This window comes from Microcaecilia unicolor, chromosome 1 (genome assembly GCF_901765095.1).
Source record: "Microcaecilia unicolor chromosome 1, aMicUni1.1, whole genome shotgun sequence".
Lineage (NCBI taxonomy): Eukaryota > Metazoa > Chordata > Amphibia > Gymnophiona > Siphonopidae > Microcaecilia > Microcaecilia unicolor.
In genome coordinates this window covers 247,035,471-247,054,063 of record NC_044031.1, presented here as the reverse complement: position 1 = coordinate 247,054,063, position 18,593 = coordinate 247,035,471, and the positions used below count along the sequence as shown (strand labels likewise).

Sequence of the window (18,593 nt, the reverse complement as noted above, 5' to 3'; positions counted from 1 at the left end):
ACAGGATTCCTTTATGCATATCCCACGCATGTTTGAATTCCGTTACCGTTTTCATCTCTACCACCTCCCGCGGGAGGGCATTCCAACCATCCACCACCCTCTCCATGAAAAAATACTTCCTGACATCTTTTTTGAGTCTGCCCCCCTTCAATCTCATTTCATGTCCTCTCGTTCTACCGCCTTCCCATCTCCGGAAAAGATTTTTTTGCGGATTAATACCTTTCAAGTATTTGAACGTCTGTATCATATCACCCCTGTTCCTCCTTTCCTCCAGGGTATATATGTTCAGGTCAGCAAGTCTTTGGTCATACGTCTTGGAATGCAAATCCCATACCATTCTCGTAGCTTTTCTTTGCACCGCTTCCATTTTTTTAACATCCTTCGCAAGGTACGGCCTCCAAAACTAAACACAATACTCCAGGTGGGGCCTCACCAACGACTTGTACAGGGGCATCAACACTTCCTTTCTTCTGCTGATCACACCTCTCTCTGAAAAATGGCGCAAAGCCCGAGCGATGGGCGAGATTACATGGAGAAACGCCAAAGTTCAGGTTTTTTAGGGTTTGGCAAAGAGCACTCTCCAAAAATGGAGGGAATATAAGGAAATCACGCTATACCTGCAAAAAATGGGACTGAGATACAGATGGCTTTATCCAAGGGGGCTATTGGTAACAGTTGGTAGTAAAACACAGAAATTGCAGCAACCGGAAGGTGCGTGGAAAATTTAAGCAGCGCTGGGCTGCACAGATTTACCTAAGGAAGTGATATCAACCCCGAAGACAAACAAGGATGGGATTACAAAGAAACACAGCGGTTGGATTAAACTTCGAGGAGATCGGAGGAACAACGACCAGATTGTGGAGAGTCCTGGAATAGTGGGTGAAGAAAAAACCTGAAAAGGGACATTGGTGGTTTGCCTATGATAACAGCTTTGATTTGGTGTAAGGGTGACTATGTTTAATTTCTAAGTTAGAGTGCATGCAAGGAGGAATGTCTGGTGAATGAGTGTGCTGAGGGAATATAGCTCAGGGATCACAGAAGGGAAAGAGGCCCCAGCGGAACGACACTTCCTTAGGGAATTAGCTGGCAGCAAGAAAGAGAAGCCAGTTGCGGGGAAGCACAGGGGGGTAGGGTGGGGGGTGCATGGATAGGGTTAAGAGTGGGATCATGGAATGTGAACGTCTTAAACAACCCCGGAAAACGGAGTGTAATTTTCAGAGAGATTTGTAAAATGCAATGGGATGTAGTAATGATACAGGAGACACATGTTCAGAAGAAAGATGTGAGATTGATACAATATAAAAAAAATCTAGGAGTCAGTTATATACTGGCGGATCCCTGGGGGGAGGGAGGACTGGCAATATATATCAAGGAGAGGGTACATTTTGAACAAAAACAAATATACATGGAGAGTCAGGGCAGATGTATAGCGATTAAAGGAAAGATACACAATCGACCAATTACATTTGTGAACATCTATGCACCTAATGAAGGGCAGGGAGCCTTTTTTGAGGCTCTGCGGACAGAACTATCACAGTTTGTCACAGGGAAGGTAATCATGGGTGGGGATTTCAATTTGACGACAGCAGATCTGGATCACTCTAAGGGGAAGCCAGGGGGTGGGCAGGCGAGTAAGGTAAAACTTCTCCGTATGGTTAAAGAACTTGATTTAATAGACATATGGAGGATGCAACACCCAGGACAAAAAATGTACTCCTTTTTTTCGCACGCACAACAAACAAACACGAGGTTGGATGCAATATGGTGTTCCCGAAGTTTATGGGGAGAGGTTAGAGACTAAGACATAGGGAATATACATGCATCTGACCATGCCCCAGTATGGATATCTATGAGGGGCCTGGTGGGGGGAAAAGAACTCTACATTTTGGAGATTAAATGAATCACTACTTGATGAGGCAGAGGCATGGAGGAACTCTGAGTTGTACAGGAATATTTGACCCATATCGATAGGGGGGACGTCTCAGACGGTGTGCTATGAGATACATTTAAGGCTGTGCTAAGAGGCCACCTGATAAAGCGGGGGGGGGGGGGGGGGAGGAAAGGAAGAGGGAGAGACAGCGTCTTGAAATTGGAGTGAGAGAGAGACTAGCAAAAGTTCTATGAATTTAGCAACAAAGCTAGTAGAATGTTGGCTCGCAGCCTACGCCAGCAACAAATTAATAACACTATTACAAAATTAAAAGGAGCCGGAGACAGGATGGTCCACCAAGATAGAGAGATAAGGGACCAATTTGTCCAGTACTACTCAGCTCTATATTCAAAAGAAACAACTTTGTCCAGTTCAGGGATACAGAGCTATATCTCAAATTTAGGTCTTAAAAAATTGACAGAAGCCCAAAGAGCAGGGTTGGACAGGCCTATTTCTTTAGAGGAGGTGGATGGGGTAATAAAAGGTCTGAAGGGAGGCCAAGCACCGGGAATGGACGGATACACAGCTAAATTTTATAAACTGTTGGGAAAAGATCTGGGACCCCTATTACAAAGGGTAGGTAATGAATGTTTTCAATTAGGGAAGTTCCCAACAAGTATGCATATGGCGGGTATATCGGTCATTTCAAAGCCAGGGCGGGACCCAGCAATCTGTGGCTCTTATAGACAAATCTCCTTAATAAATGTTGATATTGAAATCCTCGCTAAAGTAATGGCGAAGCGGATAAATAAGATATTACCCCAAATAATCCACGCAAATCAATCGGGTTTTATTTCCCAAAGACAAGTGGCTGATAATATTAGAAGATCATTGAATATCATTTGAGGAGCCCAGCAACAAGGAGATGCACTTGCACTACTAACAACAGATGCGGAGAAAGCATTCGATGGGGTAGAATGGAACTACCTATGGGAAGTTTTGGGGACTATGGGTTTTGGTGCAGACATTATGCATTCAGAGGGGGACTAGGCAAGGATGCCCACTTTCACCATTGCTGTTTGCTATAGCAATTGAGCCACTAGTGCAGAAGATTAGAGAATCACCACATATACAGTGGGGGAAATAAGTATTTGATCCCTTGCTGATTTTGTAAGTTTGCCCACTGACAAAGACATGAGCAGCCCATAATTGAAGGGTAGGTTATTGGTAACAGTGAGAGATAGCACATCACAAATTAAATCCGGAAAATCACATTGTGGAAAGTATATGAATTTATTTGCATTCTGCAGAGGGAAATAAGTATTTAATCCCTCTGGCAAACAAGACCTAATACTTGGTGGCAAAACCCTTGTTGGCAAGCACAGCGGTCAGACGTCTTCTGTAGTTGATGATGAGGTTTGCACACATGTCAGGAGGAATTTTGGTCCACTCCTCTTTGCAGATCATCTCTAAATCATTAAGAGTTCTGGGCTGTCGCTTGGCAACTCACAGCTTCAGCTCCCTCCATAAGTTTTCAATGGGATTAAGGTCTGGTGACTGGCTAGGCCACTCCATGACCCTAATGTGCTTCTTCCTGAGCCACTCCTTTGTTGCCTTGGCTGTATGTTTTGGGTCATTGTCGTGCTGGAAGACCCAGCCACGACCCATTTTTAAGGCCCTGGCGGAGGGAAGGAGGTTGTCACTCAGAATTGTACGGTACATGGCCCCATCCATTCTCCCATTGATGCGGTGAAGTAGTCCTGTGCCCTTAGCAGAGAAACACCCCCAAAACATAACATTTCCACCTCCATGCTTGACAGTGGGGACGGTGTTCTTTGGGTCATAGGCAGCATTTCTCTTCCTCCAAACACGGCGAGTTGAGTTCATGCCAAAGAGCTCAATTTTTGTCTCATCTGACCACAGCACCTTCTCCCAATCACTCTCGGCATCATCCAGGTGTTCACTGGCAAACTTCAGACGGGCCGTCACATGTGCCTTCCGGAGCAGGGGGACCTTGCGGGCACTGCAGGATTGCAATCCGTTATGTCGTAATGTGTTACCAATGGTTTTCGTGGTGACAGCGGTCCCAGCTGCCTTGAGATCATTGACAAGTTCCCCCCTTGTAGTTGTAGGCTGATTTCTAACCTTCCTCATGATCAAGGATACCCCACGAGGTGAGATTTTGCGTGGAGCCCCAGATCTTTGTCGATTGACAGTCATTTTGTACTTCTTCCATTTTCTTACTATGGCACCAACAGTTGTCTCCTTCTCGCCCAGCGTCTTACTGATGGTTTTGTAGCCCATTCCAGCCTTGTGCAGGTGTATGATCTTGTCCCTGACATCCTTAGACAGCTCCTTGCTCTTGGCCATTTTGTAGAGGTTAGAGTCTGACTGATTCACTGAGTCTGTGGACAGGTGTCTTTCATACAGGTGACCATTGCCGACAGCTGTCTGTCATGCAGGTAACGAGTTGATTTGGAGCATCTACCTGGTCTGTAGGGGCCAGATCTCTTACTGGTTGGTGGGAGATCAAATACTTATTTCCCTCTGCAGAATGCAAATAAATTCATATACTTTCCACAATGTGATTTTCCGGATTTAATTTGTGATGTGCTATCTCTCACTGTTACCAATAACCTACCCTTCAATTATGGGCTGCTCATGTCTTTGTCAGTGGGCAAACTTACAAAATCAGCAAGGGATCAAATACTTATTTCCCCCACTGTAAAGGGGCTAAGAATAGGGGAAAGGGAACACAAGATAGCACTGTTTGCGGATGATATCCTCTTCTGCATAAAAGACCCAAAGGAGACGCTACCCAATATATGCAAGGAGCTCAAAGTCTTTGGAGAGATGTCTGGTTTTAAAGTAAATTACGATAAATCTGAAATAATGGGGATAACGATAGCCGACTCGGAACTAGAGGAATCATTACACAACTTCTCCTTTAAAAAGGCGAAGAACAGTTTTAAATATCTGGGCATACAGCTTCCCCGAGATCTTACACAAATATATGCGCTGAATTATGTTCCACTGTTTAGAGAGCTTCGGAAAGATATGAGCAGGTAGAAAAGTGGATGGCTATCATGGTGGGGCAGAATAGCAGTGGTCAAAATGAATATCGTACCTAGGATGTTATTCCTCTTCCAAACCCTTCCGGTGGGTATTCCCACAGGTGAAATAAACAGAATGCAATCAGATATATCAAAGTTCACATGGGGAGGGAAACAGGCTAGGATATCGAAAAGGATCATATGGGGAGGGGTGAAACAGGGAGGGGGTGGGGTACCGAACATTACTTGGTATTATCAAGCAGCACAATTAAAGCAGATAGCAGAATGGAGTAAAGGTCTTAGAACAAAATTTTGAAATACAATGTAACTTAGAGGGGGCCTATGGGCGTCCACACCAATGTTCAATCCCAAACACAGGACAGGGAATCCCTTTGTAGCTCACTTAGAAAAATTGTGGGACACACTGAAATACAAACTTAGGAGAGGTCGAGGAACATCCTCACTAGCACATATCACACAGGAACCCGAATTCCCAGCAGGGAAAGAGGGGGGAGTATTTAAGGAATGGAACCGAAAAGGTTTGCTGAAGTTTCATGACCTCATGGCTGATGGGAAAATGAAGGAGTTTGGAAAGCTACAGAGGAAGTACGAGCTCCCAGAGACAGACTTCTACGCATATTTGCAGATTAGAAATTACATAAGAGGGCAGGGGTGGCTTAAGACCGATCCTCTGGAAAGGGAAGAGGTGGAAAATCTGTGGGAAACTCTAGAAACAGGGGGGAAGGGAATCTCAAAACTTTACCAATATATCAGAGGGGGAAAAATGACCAAGCTATCATATATGAGAGCGTGGGAACACGATTTGAGTAATGAAATGAGTTGAGAGAATGGGAACGGATATGCATGGAAGTGAAAAAAGCATTACTGTGCGTTCTAATAAAAGAAAATGCTTACAAGGTGCTAAGCAGATGGTATTATACCCCAGATAAGGTGAAAAGTATATATCCAAACACGTCTGACCAATGCTGGAGATGTGGATTGGGAATAGGTAATTTCTTCCATATATGGTGGACCTGTCCATCCCTAAAGACATTCTGGGAGGAAATAACTAATAATTTAACATTAATCTTGGACACTCAGTTTCCTACAGATCCGAAATGGTGCCTGCTAGGATGGGGAAACAAAAGAGGACAGAAATGGCAGAGATGACTTAAAAGACTATGCCTGGCGGCAGCTAAAATGGTGATAGCCGCCCACTGGAAGCAAAGTGTTGGATCTATGGTACAAAATTGGAAATTGAAAATCCAGATATTGGCAGACTTAGAAAAACTGACAGATGGAGAGTTGGGAGATATAAACCTGATGCGACAGAATGGATACATCTACGCATACCTCCCCTCACCCTCCCCACTGACAGTTTGAACTTCGTGGGTGTGGCTTGGATCTCTTTCAGGGAGAGAAAACTAACAACTTATAGCAGCAGCTTCAGAGAGCATTTTCCATCTCACAGATAGGCTGCAGAGAATACCTTCTCCTGCTTTAGACTTAATCCTACCCACCCTACCCCTCTACCCACCCACCCCTAGAGTGACATGTCTTATATAACCTCCCTATCAACCCACTCATTACTTTACCTCACCCATTTCTATTCTTCTATCACCTTCTCCCACTACTCCAACCAGAGTTACACCTAATCACACTGACCACCCTTCAACATCTTCTGTCCTTCTGTGACTGTTCTCTTGTGCTTGACTGCTTAAATATTTTAAATTTAAATGCTTTACTTTTTGTCTATTAGATTGTAAGCTCTTTGAGCAGGGACTGTCTTTCTTCTGTGTTTGTACAGCGCTGCGTACACTTTGTAGCGCTCTAGAAATGTTAAATAGTAGTAGTAGTAGATGGAGAGTTGGGAGATATAAACCTGATGCGACAGAATGGATACATCTACGCATATGGAACATTGCAAACGAAAAACAAGGAGAAAAGCCATGAAGGGGAAGGGAGGTGGGGAGGGAGGACGGGGAGGGAGAGGAGACGAGGGAGGAGGGGGGTAGGGGATTAGATAGGGGGGGCAATGGGGGGGGAGGGAGAGGGAAAATAATGTATGTATTTACGTTGATTTAAGGACTGATTACTAATATTGAGTAAACTGCACTGTTATTTGAATGTTGAATAAAAATTTCCAAATTAAAAAAAAATTGCTTGTGACAATGTTGGGTTTCCCTTGAAACATCTGGAAATAACTGTATCTTAAATTCCATAAATGTCTTTGCCTTGTTCTTAAAGAACAATCTCATCAACCAGGGTTAAGGCCACTGTGGCCAACAAAGTGGCTACAGTAGCAGAGTCAGAGTCTAAAGATTCCAATATTGCAGAGATATCTAAATTAGGTACACTAGGTTCAATATCTCGGTTTGCTCCAAGAGATTTAGATGGCAAATAGAAGACTTGTGAAAAAGGCAGTATATCCTCAGGAATATTCAAACTTTTCAACAGGTAATGCTTCAGCTTATCTCTGGGAGTTACTGAGAATACATGGGGAAAATTCAAAAAAACGCAAATTGTTCCTACGCATATAATTCTCAAAAACTTCACATCTACCCCTTATAATTGTTATACCTTTAACAATTGTAGACAGAACCAATTTAAATTTCTCCATGTCCTTTTCTAATGTTATAATTGAATCAGTCACATTATTAAATTCATGGGTATTTTTAAACTACTTTCAGCTCTAATGCCTTCACTTTTTGTCCCAAAATATCAATCTGTGTGCATAATGTTTTACGCGAGTCTGCCACAAGCTGCCAAACTGAGTCGAAGAGTCACCTCAGCGGGTTTTTTAAAAAGAAAAACAGGTGTGTCAGAGGTACCTCAGCGTTTGAAGAAATCACTCCTGGCACATTTCCAACTGCCATTCCTGCACCAATGAAGTAATTCTGTATAAATTATGATAGTCATTCACTCCACATTTTTCCTGCTTAGGTCTTTTCATGATATTTGTCAAAGAGGGATAGAGTCCCAAACTCTGTTAGTCTACTAGAGTTTTGAAAATTAATTGAGTAGTTTGAACTCCATAAAGGCAAAAGAAAATAGTGAGAAGCTTAGCTTTTTTCACCTTTTTTTTTTTTTTTTATTCTCAGTAACTTACAAAGGCTGGAAGAGCCAAAATTTTTATTCTGCAAAGGGTTAATTCAATGCAGATATCTTTGGATTTTTCAAATTGAAATGTTTGAATGTTTCTGAGAAATTTGAACATAAAAAATCATTATGCATATGAATGGGCTAAAAATACAAAAAAAAAACTCACAGTATCAAAATAAAAAACTTTTTCAAGAACTGAAGTAAACCCATTCAAAAACTTAATTTGATTGCAGTTCATGTTCTGTATCTGTGCAATAACAAAGTTTTTTTTATATAATCTCATTTTTTATGATGGTTTGGGGATTGAGTTCTTTGCGAAATGGTAATATTGATGTGAGAAGCAGGCAACTCTTTTTCTTTCAGTTTAGAGGAGCTGAAGGCCTGACTCTAAAATCCTCCATTTAGCACATTGATGGTGTAGTGTTAGGGATGAATTGGAGTCCCTGGCCTACATAATTAAACTACAGTTTTTGCTGAGTATAATATAACTAACATTACAACTGTCTTAAAATTATATAGGCTTAGAATGTAGGCTGCTTAATTATTTATTCTTGGGGCAACTGCTTGACAGGTTTTCTGAGTGAGGGAACCTCCCCACTGCCTGACTGGTCTCTGAAAGGGCCCTCCTTTGGGAGCCTTGGCTGGGTTGACGCCATCTCTTCCATCGCCTGAGGCAACAGATTTCCTTGACCTGTCCCTGTTTCCCAGTCTTCATGCTGCTGAGCAATAATTTGTATATAGTGTAGTCAGTCTCCCTTTCATAAGATGAATGTTTTAAATTATTATATTTCTTCTTGCTGTAAACAGGAGCAATTCTGCCACAGCATATTCCTCAGAAGAGTACGCCAACCTTCATTCTTTCCTGGTGTCTTGAAATAAGAGCAGTTCCGAAAAAGGTAGGGGTTTATTTGACTTCTTTAAATGTATTTCTTTCTTTTTAGCTTAATTGCCTGTAAGGAAACAGGCCTGGTATGTGTATATTTGTTTGTTTGTTACCCTTGTCCTGTCCTCCTCCAACCCCTTTGTGTCTGTCCTTGCCTCCCTTTTAATAACTTTTGAATTTTTCATCCAATTTCATTCAAACCTGTGCCACAGAAAGTAGCACTCCTAAGTCACATTTTGTCAAATCCACATTGCATTAGCCATTCTGTGCTTACTTTTCTCACTTGTGAGTGGGTATTGTAGGAAGGGGTTTAGGGCCTGGGAGATGGGATGGGGAGAACTGAGCAGGCACTTGGGATTCAGAAGGAGACATAAATAAGAGAGTAGGGGTGGGCCAAAGAACTTCCAGCAGCCAGGCTTAAAACAGCCAATATTTTATTGACAATGCACCCAAAATGAAAGACCCAACACAGGGCTGTGTTTTGGCGAAGGACCGCCTTCCTCAGGGGACAAAATGCTCTGTCAGCTGCAGTTTGGGATGAAAAGATGATACTAAAGTAACATGCAAATCCAGCAATAAAAGGCCTCAGCTGGGTAGTGTAAAGGAAATGAATTTGCTTCTAGCGCCAAAAGATGAGCATAAATATGCGGAGAACCTCCCCTGTTTTTTTGGTGTTTGGTATTGATTCAGAAGGAGAACATAGATGGGTAGAGGGAGCAAACAGGGACTCATATAGGGGAATTCTGTAACAGCGGATCTATATTTAGATGCATATTCCATAAAAAAAAAAAAGTAGGTGCCTACTTTCCATTCTCCGAGGACAAGCAGGCCAGTGGTATCCTCACACATGGGTGACATCATCCACCGGAGCCCAATGTGGATGCTACCTAGTGCATATAGCTCTAAGAAAGTTCTGGCAGTGTCCTACGCGCATGTGTGGGTGCCTTTCCTCCTGAACCTTTTCTTTTCCGCGTAGCTAGGAGGTTGCGTTTTGTCAGTCTCTCAGCTTAGCGGAGTTTTAAAATGGTTTGATAGCTTCCTAAAAGAAAAGTCCATAAGCCATTATTAAAATTAACTTGGGGGAAAATCCACTGCTCATTTCTAGGATAAGCAGCATAAAATGTATTGTAGTGTTTTGTGATCTTGCCAGGTACTTGTAACCTGGATTGCCACTGTTGGAAACAGGATGCTGGACTTGATGGACCTTCGGTCTATCCCCGTATGGCAACACTTATGTAGCATTTCTTTCTCATGTTTTTCGATTGCCTTCCCATGCAGGTGATTATTTTTCTTTCTTCATTTGCCTCATATTCTTTCTTTTTGTTACTTTCCTTGTAATTTTCTTTATTTTTCTTGCAGCTCTTTAGGCCCACTTAGGCCTGAGCATCGGCCTCAGTTTGGGCCTAGTCCCTTTCTGATTTCAAATTTGAGGAGTTTAATTTAGCCACAATTCTCTTTTTGATGTTGAAGACCCCTAGTGGCTTCAAAAGGTGCACCCAATGTAATTGCATGATTTCTATCACGCACCCACACAATTGGTGCATCGGGTGCCTAGGGACCTGACCATGAGGCTGATTCTTGCTCTATCTATTTGCAAATGCAACTAAGGACACAGAGAGCTTCTTCAAAGGCTGGTCCATCAACATCGGCACTGGAAGCATCAACCTTGATAACTGCCCAGACTGCTTCTACCACTGGGAGTGCACCAGCATCGAGGAAGTCTCCACCTCCCTCAACATCATCTCCAGGACCAGTCAGCATTGGACCCAACACCGAGGATGTGCATGGATTTGTCAATGTGTTCATCAGCTTTGAGGGACCTCACTGCCGAGCATTGAGGGAAGTCTAAGAAGCTGCATCAGTGCCAAGAGGACCACTCCCCTCTTTAGTGAAGGTACTGATGTAACAATCTCTGGGTAGCCATGTCTCAGGTTCCAGTTTGACACCGACTGTTCCCCAAGCTGTCCCTGATCTGGCTGCCCAGCCTTTGTTGAAACCTACCTTCGGGTCATGTTTAGATAGGAGCTGGCGCAGTTTTTTCAGCTGTACACACTGCTCAGGCATCAAGGGCGCTTGCGCCAGCTGAGCTCAGCCTCAACACAACTCCTTCCTGAGGCCCAAGTTCTGCCTGTGGAGCAGTCTTTGAAGTCAGCATTGATCCATGCATTACCACTCTCAGCATCGGAAGAGGAAGCTTCCCCAGAGTCTGAGTAGGGCTGTACTTCGGCGCCCTTTGGGGCATGCACAGGGTCCCACTGAGCAGAGGCAGGCACAGACTCACTCAGGTCCATCCAGAGTACTTCAAGCAGTTTGATCTGGACCGTTCATGGAAGTCAAAGGAGGATCCATATTACTTCTCGGAGGAGGAGTCATATGGTATCCCTACTGACCTCTCCCCACCACAGGAGAGATGTAAATCTTCACCTGGGGGTCTCTCACTGGATTTGTAAAAGAGATTGCTATTGCCATCCCATAAGTTGGAGATGGAGAAGGAGCCAAGGGCTGAGATGCTATCTGTCTTGGACTATGAATCTCTTCCCCAGGAAGGAGTCACAGTTCCGCTACACCCTATCCTGAAGGTTGCACTGATGAAGAATTGGGAATCTCCACTCTCAGTGCAGCTTGTGCCAAAGAAGGTGGATACGAGAATCTACTTGAAGTCTCTGACATGCAGAACGCTTAGTCTATATGGACTCTCTCCCTTAGGAGCAGGCCGTGGAGCTTGACCAGTTGGCCAAAAAGCAGCTGGAGTGCAGAGTGTATCTGGCCAGGGGCACATAGGACACTTTTGATATTAAATCCAGGTTCTCTGCCACGGCTGTGGAAATACATAGACTCTCATGTCTACATGTCTGTGACCTAGAACCAGTGGTTCAAGAGAGATTGGCAGATGTACCTTGCTAAGGTGATAACCTTTTTGGCCTAAGGGCCCTGAATAATTTCCTAATCAAAAGTTCAGGATGATTTCTCTGGGCACCCTGCTCCCTTGATTCAGGAACAACATTAGCTGTTCTCTCTGGACTTAAAGGATGCTTATAACCAGATTTCGATGCTTCCCAGTCACAGGAAGTATCTCAGATTTGGAATAGGGAAACACCACTGCCAGTATTGTGTTCTGTCTTTTGGCCGTGCATCAACTCCCAGGGTCTTTACCAAGTGCCTAGCAGTAGTCGCAGTATCGCTATGCAGACTGGGAGTGTAAGTGTTTACCTACATAGACGATTTGCTAGTCAAGTGCACGTCATAGAAGTGATGCAGGAGTCAATGTACAGAACTATTTGGGTACTGGAACTAGGATTTGTTATAAACTACCTCAAGTCACACCTGCAACTGCACCCAGTACAGTAATTGGAATACATAGGAGCCCTGCTTTATAACAGTACAAGCTCAGGCTTTCCTGCCACAAGCAAGTATGAGTGCTCTCACCTCGCAGGTCTGCAGCAACAAGCAGGGCTGGTGTTAGGCAGGGGCGACAGAGGTGGTCGCACAGGGCCTCGCGCTCCTAGGGGCCCCGCATCTCTAACACATCTGTTCTGTCTCGGAACATCTCCCTGCTCCGTACCTTAATGTGCATCCACATTTCAGTAGAGAGCATGAGACATAAGTATTGCCATACTGGGTCAGACCAAAGGTCCATTAAGCCCAGCATCCTGTTTTCAACAGTGGCCAATCCAGGTCACACATAACCTGGCAAGATCCCCAAAAAGTACTAAACATTTTATACTGCTTATCCCAGAAATAGTGGATTTTCTCCAAGTCCAATGTAATAATGGTCTAAGGACTTTTCCTTTAAGAAGCTGCCCAAACCTTTTTTTAAACTCTGCTAAGCTAACTGCCTTTACCACATTCTCCAACAATGAATTCCAGAGTTGAATTACACGTTGAGTGAAGAAACATTTACTCTGATTCGTTTTAAATTTACTACTTAGCTTCATCGCATGCCCCCTAGTCCTAGTATTTTTGGAAAGCATAAACAGACGCATCACATCTACCCATTCAACTCCACTCATTATTTTATAGACCTCTATCATATCTCCCGTCAGCCGCCTTTTCTCCAAGCTGAAGAGCCCTAGCCGCTTCAGCCTTTCCTTATAGGGAAGTCGTCCTATCCCCTTTATAATTTTTGTTGCCCTTCTCTGCACCTTTTCTAATTCCACTATATGTTTTTTGAGATGCGGCGACCAGAACTGAACATGGTATTCGAGGTGCGGTCGCACCATGGAGCGATAGAAAGGCATTATAATGTTTTCTATTCCTTTCCTACTAATACCTAACATTCTATTTGCTTTCTTAGCTGCAGCAGCACACTGAGCAAAAAGGTTCAACGTATCATCAATGACGACACCTAGATCTCTTTCTTGGTCTGTGACTCCTAACGTGGAACCTTGTATGACATAGCTATAATTCGGGTTCCTCTTTCCCACATGCATCACTTTTCACTTGCTCACATCCACAAAAAGGCAAACTTTACCTTTTAACCCTTCGGCAATGTCACTCACAAATATATTGAACAGAATCGGCCCCAGCACCGATCCCTGAGGCACTCCAATACTCACCTTTCCCTCATCCGAGTGAATTCCATTTAGATGAGGGAAAGGTGAGTAGTGGAGTGCCTCAGGGATCGGTGCTGGGGCCAGTTCTGTTCAATATATTTGTGAGTGACATTGCTGAAGGGTTAGAAGGTAAAGTTAGCCTTTTTGCGGATGACACCAAGATTTGTAACAGAGTGCGCACCCTGGAGGGAGTGGAAAACATGAAAAAAGATCTGCAGAAGCTAGAAGAATGGTCTAATGTTTGACAATTAAAATTCAATGCAAAGTGATGCACTTAGGGAGTAGAATCCACGGGAGACGTGTGTTAGGCGGTGAGAGTCTGATATGTACAAAAGGGGAGAGGGGTCTTGGGGTGATAGTATCTGAGGATCTGAAGGTGACAAAACAGTGTGACAAGGCGGTGGCCATAGCCAGAAGGTTGCTAGGCTGTATAGACAGAGGTTTGACCAGCAGAAGAAAGGTGGCGTTGATGCCCTTGTACAAGTCGTTGGTGAGGCTCCACCTGGAGTATTGTGATCAGTTTTAGAGGCTGTATCTTGCTAAGGATGTGAAAAAAAATTGAAGCGGTGCAAAGAAAAACTACAAAAATGATATGGGATTTGCGTTACAAAACGTATGAAGAGAGACTTGCTGACCTGAACATGTATACCTTGGAGGAAAGGAGAAACGGGTGATATGGTACAGATGTTCAAATATTTGAAAGGTATTAATCCGCAAACGAACCTGTTCCAGAGACGGGAAGGCGATAGAACTAGAGGACATGAAATGAGATTGAAGGGGGGCAGGCTCAAGAAAAATGTCAGGAAGTATTTTTTCACATAGAGAGTGGTGGATACTTGGAATGCCCTCCCGTGGGAGGTGGTGGAGATGAAAATGCTAACGGAATTCAAAAATGTGTGGGATAAACATAAAGGAATCCTGTTCAGAAGGAATGGATCCTCAGAAGCTTAGCGGAGATTAGGTGGCAGCACCAGTGGTTGGGAGGCGGGGCTAGTGTTTGGGAGGCAGGGCTAGTATTGGGCAGACTTCTACGGTCTGTTCCCTGAAAATGGTAGATACAAATCAAGGTCATGTATACATATAAAGTAGCGCATATGTCTTTTTCTACCGTCACCTACTATGTTACATTAAACGTCATCTGCCATTTAGATACCCAGTCTCCCAGTCTCGTAAGGTCCTCTTGTAATTTTTCACAATCCTCACTCAATTTAACCACTTTGAATAACTTTGTGTCATTAGCAAATTTAATTACCTCACTAGTTACTCCCATCTCTAGGTCATTTATAAATATGTTAAAATGCAGCGGTCCCAGCACAGACCCCTGGGGAACCCCACTAACTACCCTTCTCTATTGAGAACACTGACCATTTAACCCTACTCTCTGTTTTCTATCTTTTAACCAATTTTTAATCCACAATAGAACACTACCTCTGATCCCATGACTCTGCAATTTTCTCTGGGCTCTTTCATGAGGTACTTTGTCAAACGCCTTCTGAAAATCCAGATACACAATATCAACCGACTCACCTTTATCCACATGTTTGTTCACCCTTTCAAAGAAATGTAGTAGATTGGTGAGGCAAGATTTCCCTTCACTAAATCCATGCTGACTTTGTCTCATTAATCCGTGCTTTTGAATATGTTCTGTAATTGTGTTCTTTATAATAGTCTCTACCATTTTGCCTGGCACTGACGTCAGACTCACCGGTCTATAATTTTCTGGATCTCCGCGGAACCTTTTTTAAAAATCGGCTTTACATTGGCCACCCTCCAATCTTCCGGTACCATGCTCGATTTTAAGGATAAATTACTTATTACTAACAATAGCTCCGCAAGTTCATCTTTCAGTTCTATCCGTACTCTGGGATCAATACCATCCGGTCCAGGAGATTTGCTACTCTTCAGTTTGTAGAACTGCCTCATTACATCCTCCGGGTTTATAGAGAATTCTTTCACTTTTTCTGACTCGTCAGCTTCAAATATCATTTCTGACACCGTATCTCACCCAAATCTTCCTCGGTGAAGATTGAAGCAAAGAATTAATTTAATCTCTCCGCTACGGCTTTGTCTTCCCTGAGCACCCCTTTTACTCCTCGGTCATCTAGCGGTCCACCAGCAGCAATTTTCATATCTCATTAGCTATCAAGCCCAGAGCCTCCTCGCTGCTGTGTCCCACCCCCTTTTGATGTCACTTTCTGCTTCCGCAAGGGTGGGATGCAGCAGCGAGGAGACTCTGGGTTCTGCAGCTGACAGGAAATGAAAATTGCTGCTGCTCTTTACTGAAACATGGTGGATGCATATCAAGGTATGGGGTGAGGTGGGGTTGCCAGAGTTCTAAGCTTCCTTTTAAACTGATAAATTATGGCTTATGGGAGTAGGCGCAGGGCCCACTGAACTGGTCTGCACAGGGCCCCGCAATTGCTAAGACCAGCCCTGGCAACAAGCAGGTCACAGCTTGGAAGATGTTGAGATTACAAGGCCAAGGGGAAGGAAGTGATGTCAGCTTCCTGGATGGATGCCTGACTTTGAGCTCCTGTCTCCTTTCCCTTGAAAATCAAAAATCTCTCTTCATCAGAAGGAAATAACGCATCTGCCATCTACATTCAGTGTCATTAACTCTATCTAATGGCCCAGAAATCAAAATCCGCAAATATTAATGACACACTGGACATGATGACGTACAGCGACAGGGCTCGTGGTCTTAATTCCCCAACACAAGCCCATGTGAGTGCCTCACCTAGTGGCTCTGAAGACAAAGGAGACTGGAACAGGTTAATTTGTGAAGTATTAGTCGTGAGGTATGGCGCTGTTTTTGGGACTTGAGATCGGAGCTAAAAGAGATGAGAGGGGAGCTAGCATCTCACACTGATACACTTTATAGAGGTACTAGTAAAAAAGGCCCGTTTCTCAAAGAAATGAAACAGGCGCTAGCAAGGTGATAACTTCAAACTTTGAACACATAGAAACAATGTTCTTCTCATTCCAGCAATGTTCCTCTCCAGCGTGCTGCTCACAAAATGACCCCATCTCCCAAACTTTCAACATATAGGAACAATGCTATTGTCGTTCCTGCGATGTTCCTCTCCTTTGTCGTGCTGCACAGAAAATGACCCCTTCTCCTGACGCTCCTCCATTCTTACCATACACTTCCCTCTGATAGGCCCCTCATGCGTCTGATGTGGCATACCATCACCTGGCAACTGTGCAGCGATCCTTCCTGACGCTCCTCCCTTCTTACCATACACTTCCCTCTGATAGGCCCCTCATGCGTCTGATGTGGCATACCATCGCCTGGCAACTGTGCAGCGATCCTTCCTGACGCTCCTCCCTTCTTACCATACACTTCCCTCTGATAGGCCCCTCATGCGTCTGATGTGGCATACCGTTGCTTGGCAACTCCAGCGATCCCTTCACTGTTATTGTTCCACCCATAGGTCCTTATGTGTCTGACGTGGCATACCGTTGCCTGGCAACTCCAGCGATCCCTTCACTGTTACTGTTGCACCCTCGACGTCATCACGTGTCGACGTCATCACATATTAACAGGAGGGCGGGGCACAGAGAGATGGGGCAGAGAGAGATATGACACTGCTACGAACCCTTCAGTGAAGCCACGGAGTCAGCTGCAGAACGTTGGAGGTGCGTTTTATTATAGTAGATGAGAGATCTTGGGAAAAGGTTTGAAGACATGGAAGCTCAATTTCAAGTGCATGGTGAAGTGGCAGGCTTATAAACCAAATAATACTGGAGACATGCTATGAGGAATTGCAGTACAAAATGGATGATGTGGAAAACAGAGGGCACCAGAACAACTTATGCTTCCATGGCATTCCAGAATGCAATAATCAGGAGAATATCACCTCTCGCCTAGACTACTGCAATTTGCTTCTTGCTGGTCTCCCGCTCAGCCATCTATCTCCTCTTCAATCTGTCCAAAACTCTGCTGCGCTTCTTATATTCCGCCAGAGTCACTATACTCACGTTAGCCCTCTCCTCAAGTCGCTTCACTGGCTCCCTATCCGCTTCCGCTTACGGTTCAAACTTCTCCTTTTGACCTACAAGTGCATCCACTCCGCAGCTCTTCAGTACCTTTCCGCTCTCATCTCTCCCTACACTCCTCCCCGTGAACTCTGTTCGCTGGGTAAATGTCTCCTGTCATCCCCCTTCTCCCCCACTGCTAACTCCCGGCTCCGTTCCTTCTATCTCACTGCTCCCTATGCCTGGAATAGACTCCCTGAGCCAGTACGTCAGGCTCAGTCTTTGGCTGTCTTCAAGTCTAGGCTTAAAGCCCACCTCTTTGCTACTGCTTTCGACTCCTAACCATGACTCTCTTACTCAACACCCTCACTTATCACCCCTACTACTGCAATTTCCCCACCCCTAGCTGTCTGTTCGTCTGTCCAATTTAGATTGTAAGCTCTGTTGAGCAGGGACTGTCTTTTCATGTTAATTTGTACAGCGCTGCGTAAGTCTAGTAGCGCTATAGAAATGTTTAATAATAATAATAATAGTAGTAGTAGTAGTAGTAGTAGAATATTGGAGTCATGATCCAGACCCTGTGCCATCAATTGTTGGGCCTTACTGAAGCAGCGCTAGATATCAAATTGGACAGAGTGCACAGAGCCTTGCGTTCTGCCTCGGTTAGCACCCGAGAGACATTGTGGTGTGCTTTCATTGTTTTGTTGACAAGGAGTTGATATTACAGAAAGCTCGTTCCTGCAATTCTCTACAATTTCAAGATACTCCAATATTGATTTATCAAGGCTTATTCACTTTTACTTTGGCCAAAAGGCATGAATTTAAACCAATTTTGGAAATTTTGCACAAAGAGCAGTTCTAAATACAGATGGGCTTTCCTGTTGGCTCTATGCTTCCCTATCAAGGTCTTTCTTTGCAGGACTAGGAAACCAGAAGTAGCATGGACATTGCTGCAAGAGGCAGGCCTGGCCCCAAATTACCTTCTAATACAAAATCATTTGCTTCTTTCTCTGTGGAGAAGACCAAGCATTGGGCTAGGCCTACAAATAAGGGAAAGGGATTGCAGAATCATCCAGAAGATGACCAGACCTGAACATGAACTAATTCATTCTGGTTTTTGTTGCTACTTATTGAATTCTGTCCCACTATTTTCC

General features: G+C 44.0%; 1 protein-coding gene across 3 annotated transcripts in view; it reads left to right on the top strand.

Annotated features, from left to right (window-relative positions):
• Positions 1–18,593, top strand: part of MTRR (5-methyltetrahydrofolate-homocysteine methyltransferase reductase) — a 122,412-nt gene that overhangs the window by 41,767 nt on the left and 62,052 nt on the right. For all 3 annotated transcript variants that reach the window (XM_030205383.1, XM_030205365.1, XM_030205373.1), the window contains exon 9: positions 8,833–8,921. In XM_030205383.1, the coding sequence (XP_030061243.1) occupies positions 8,833–8,921 (89 nt within the window). The remainder of the gene's footprint in view (positions 1–8,832; positions 8,922–18,593) is intronic.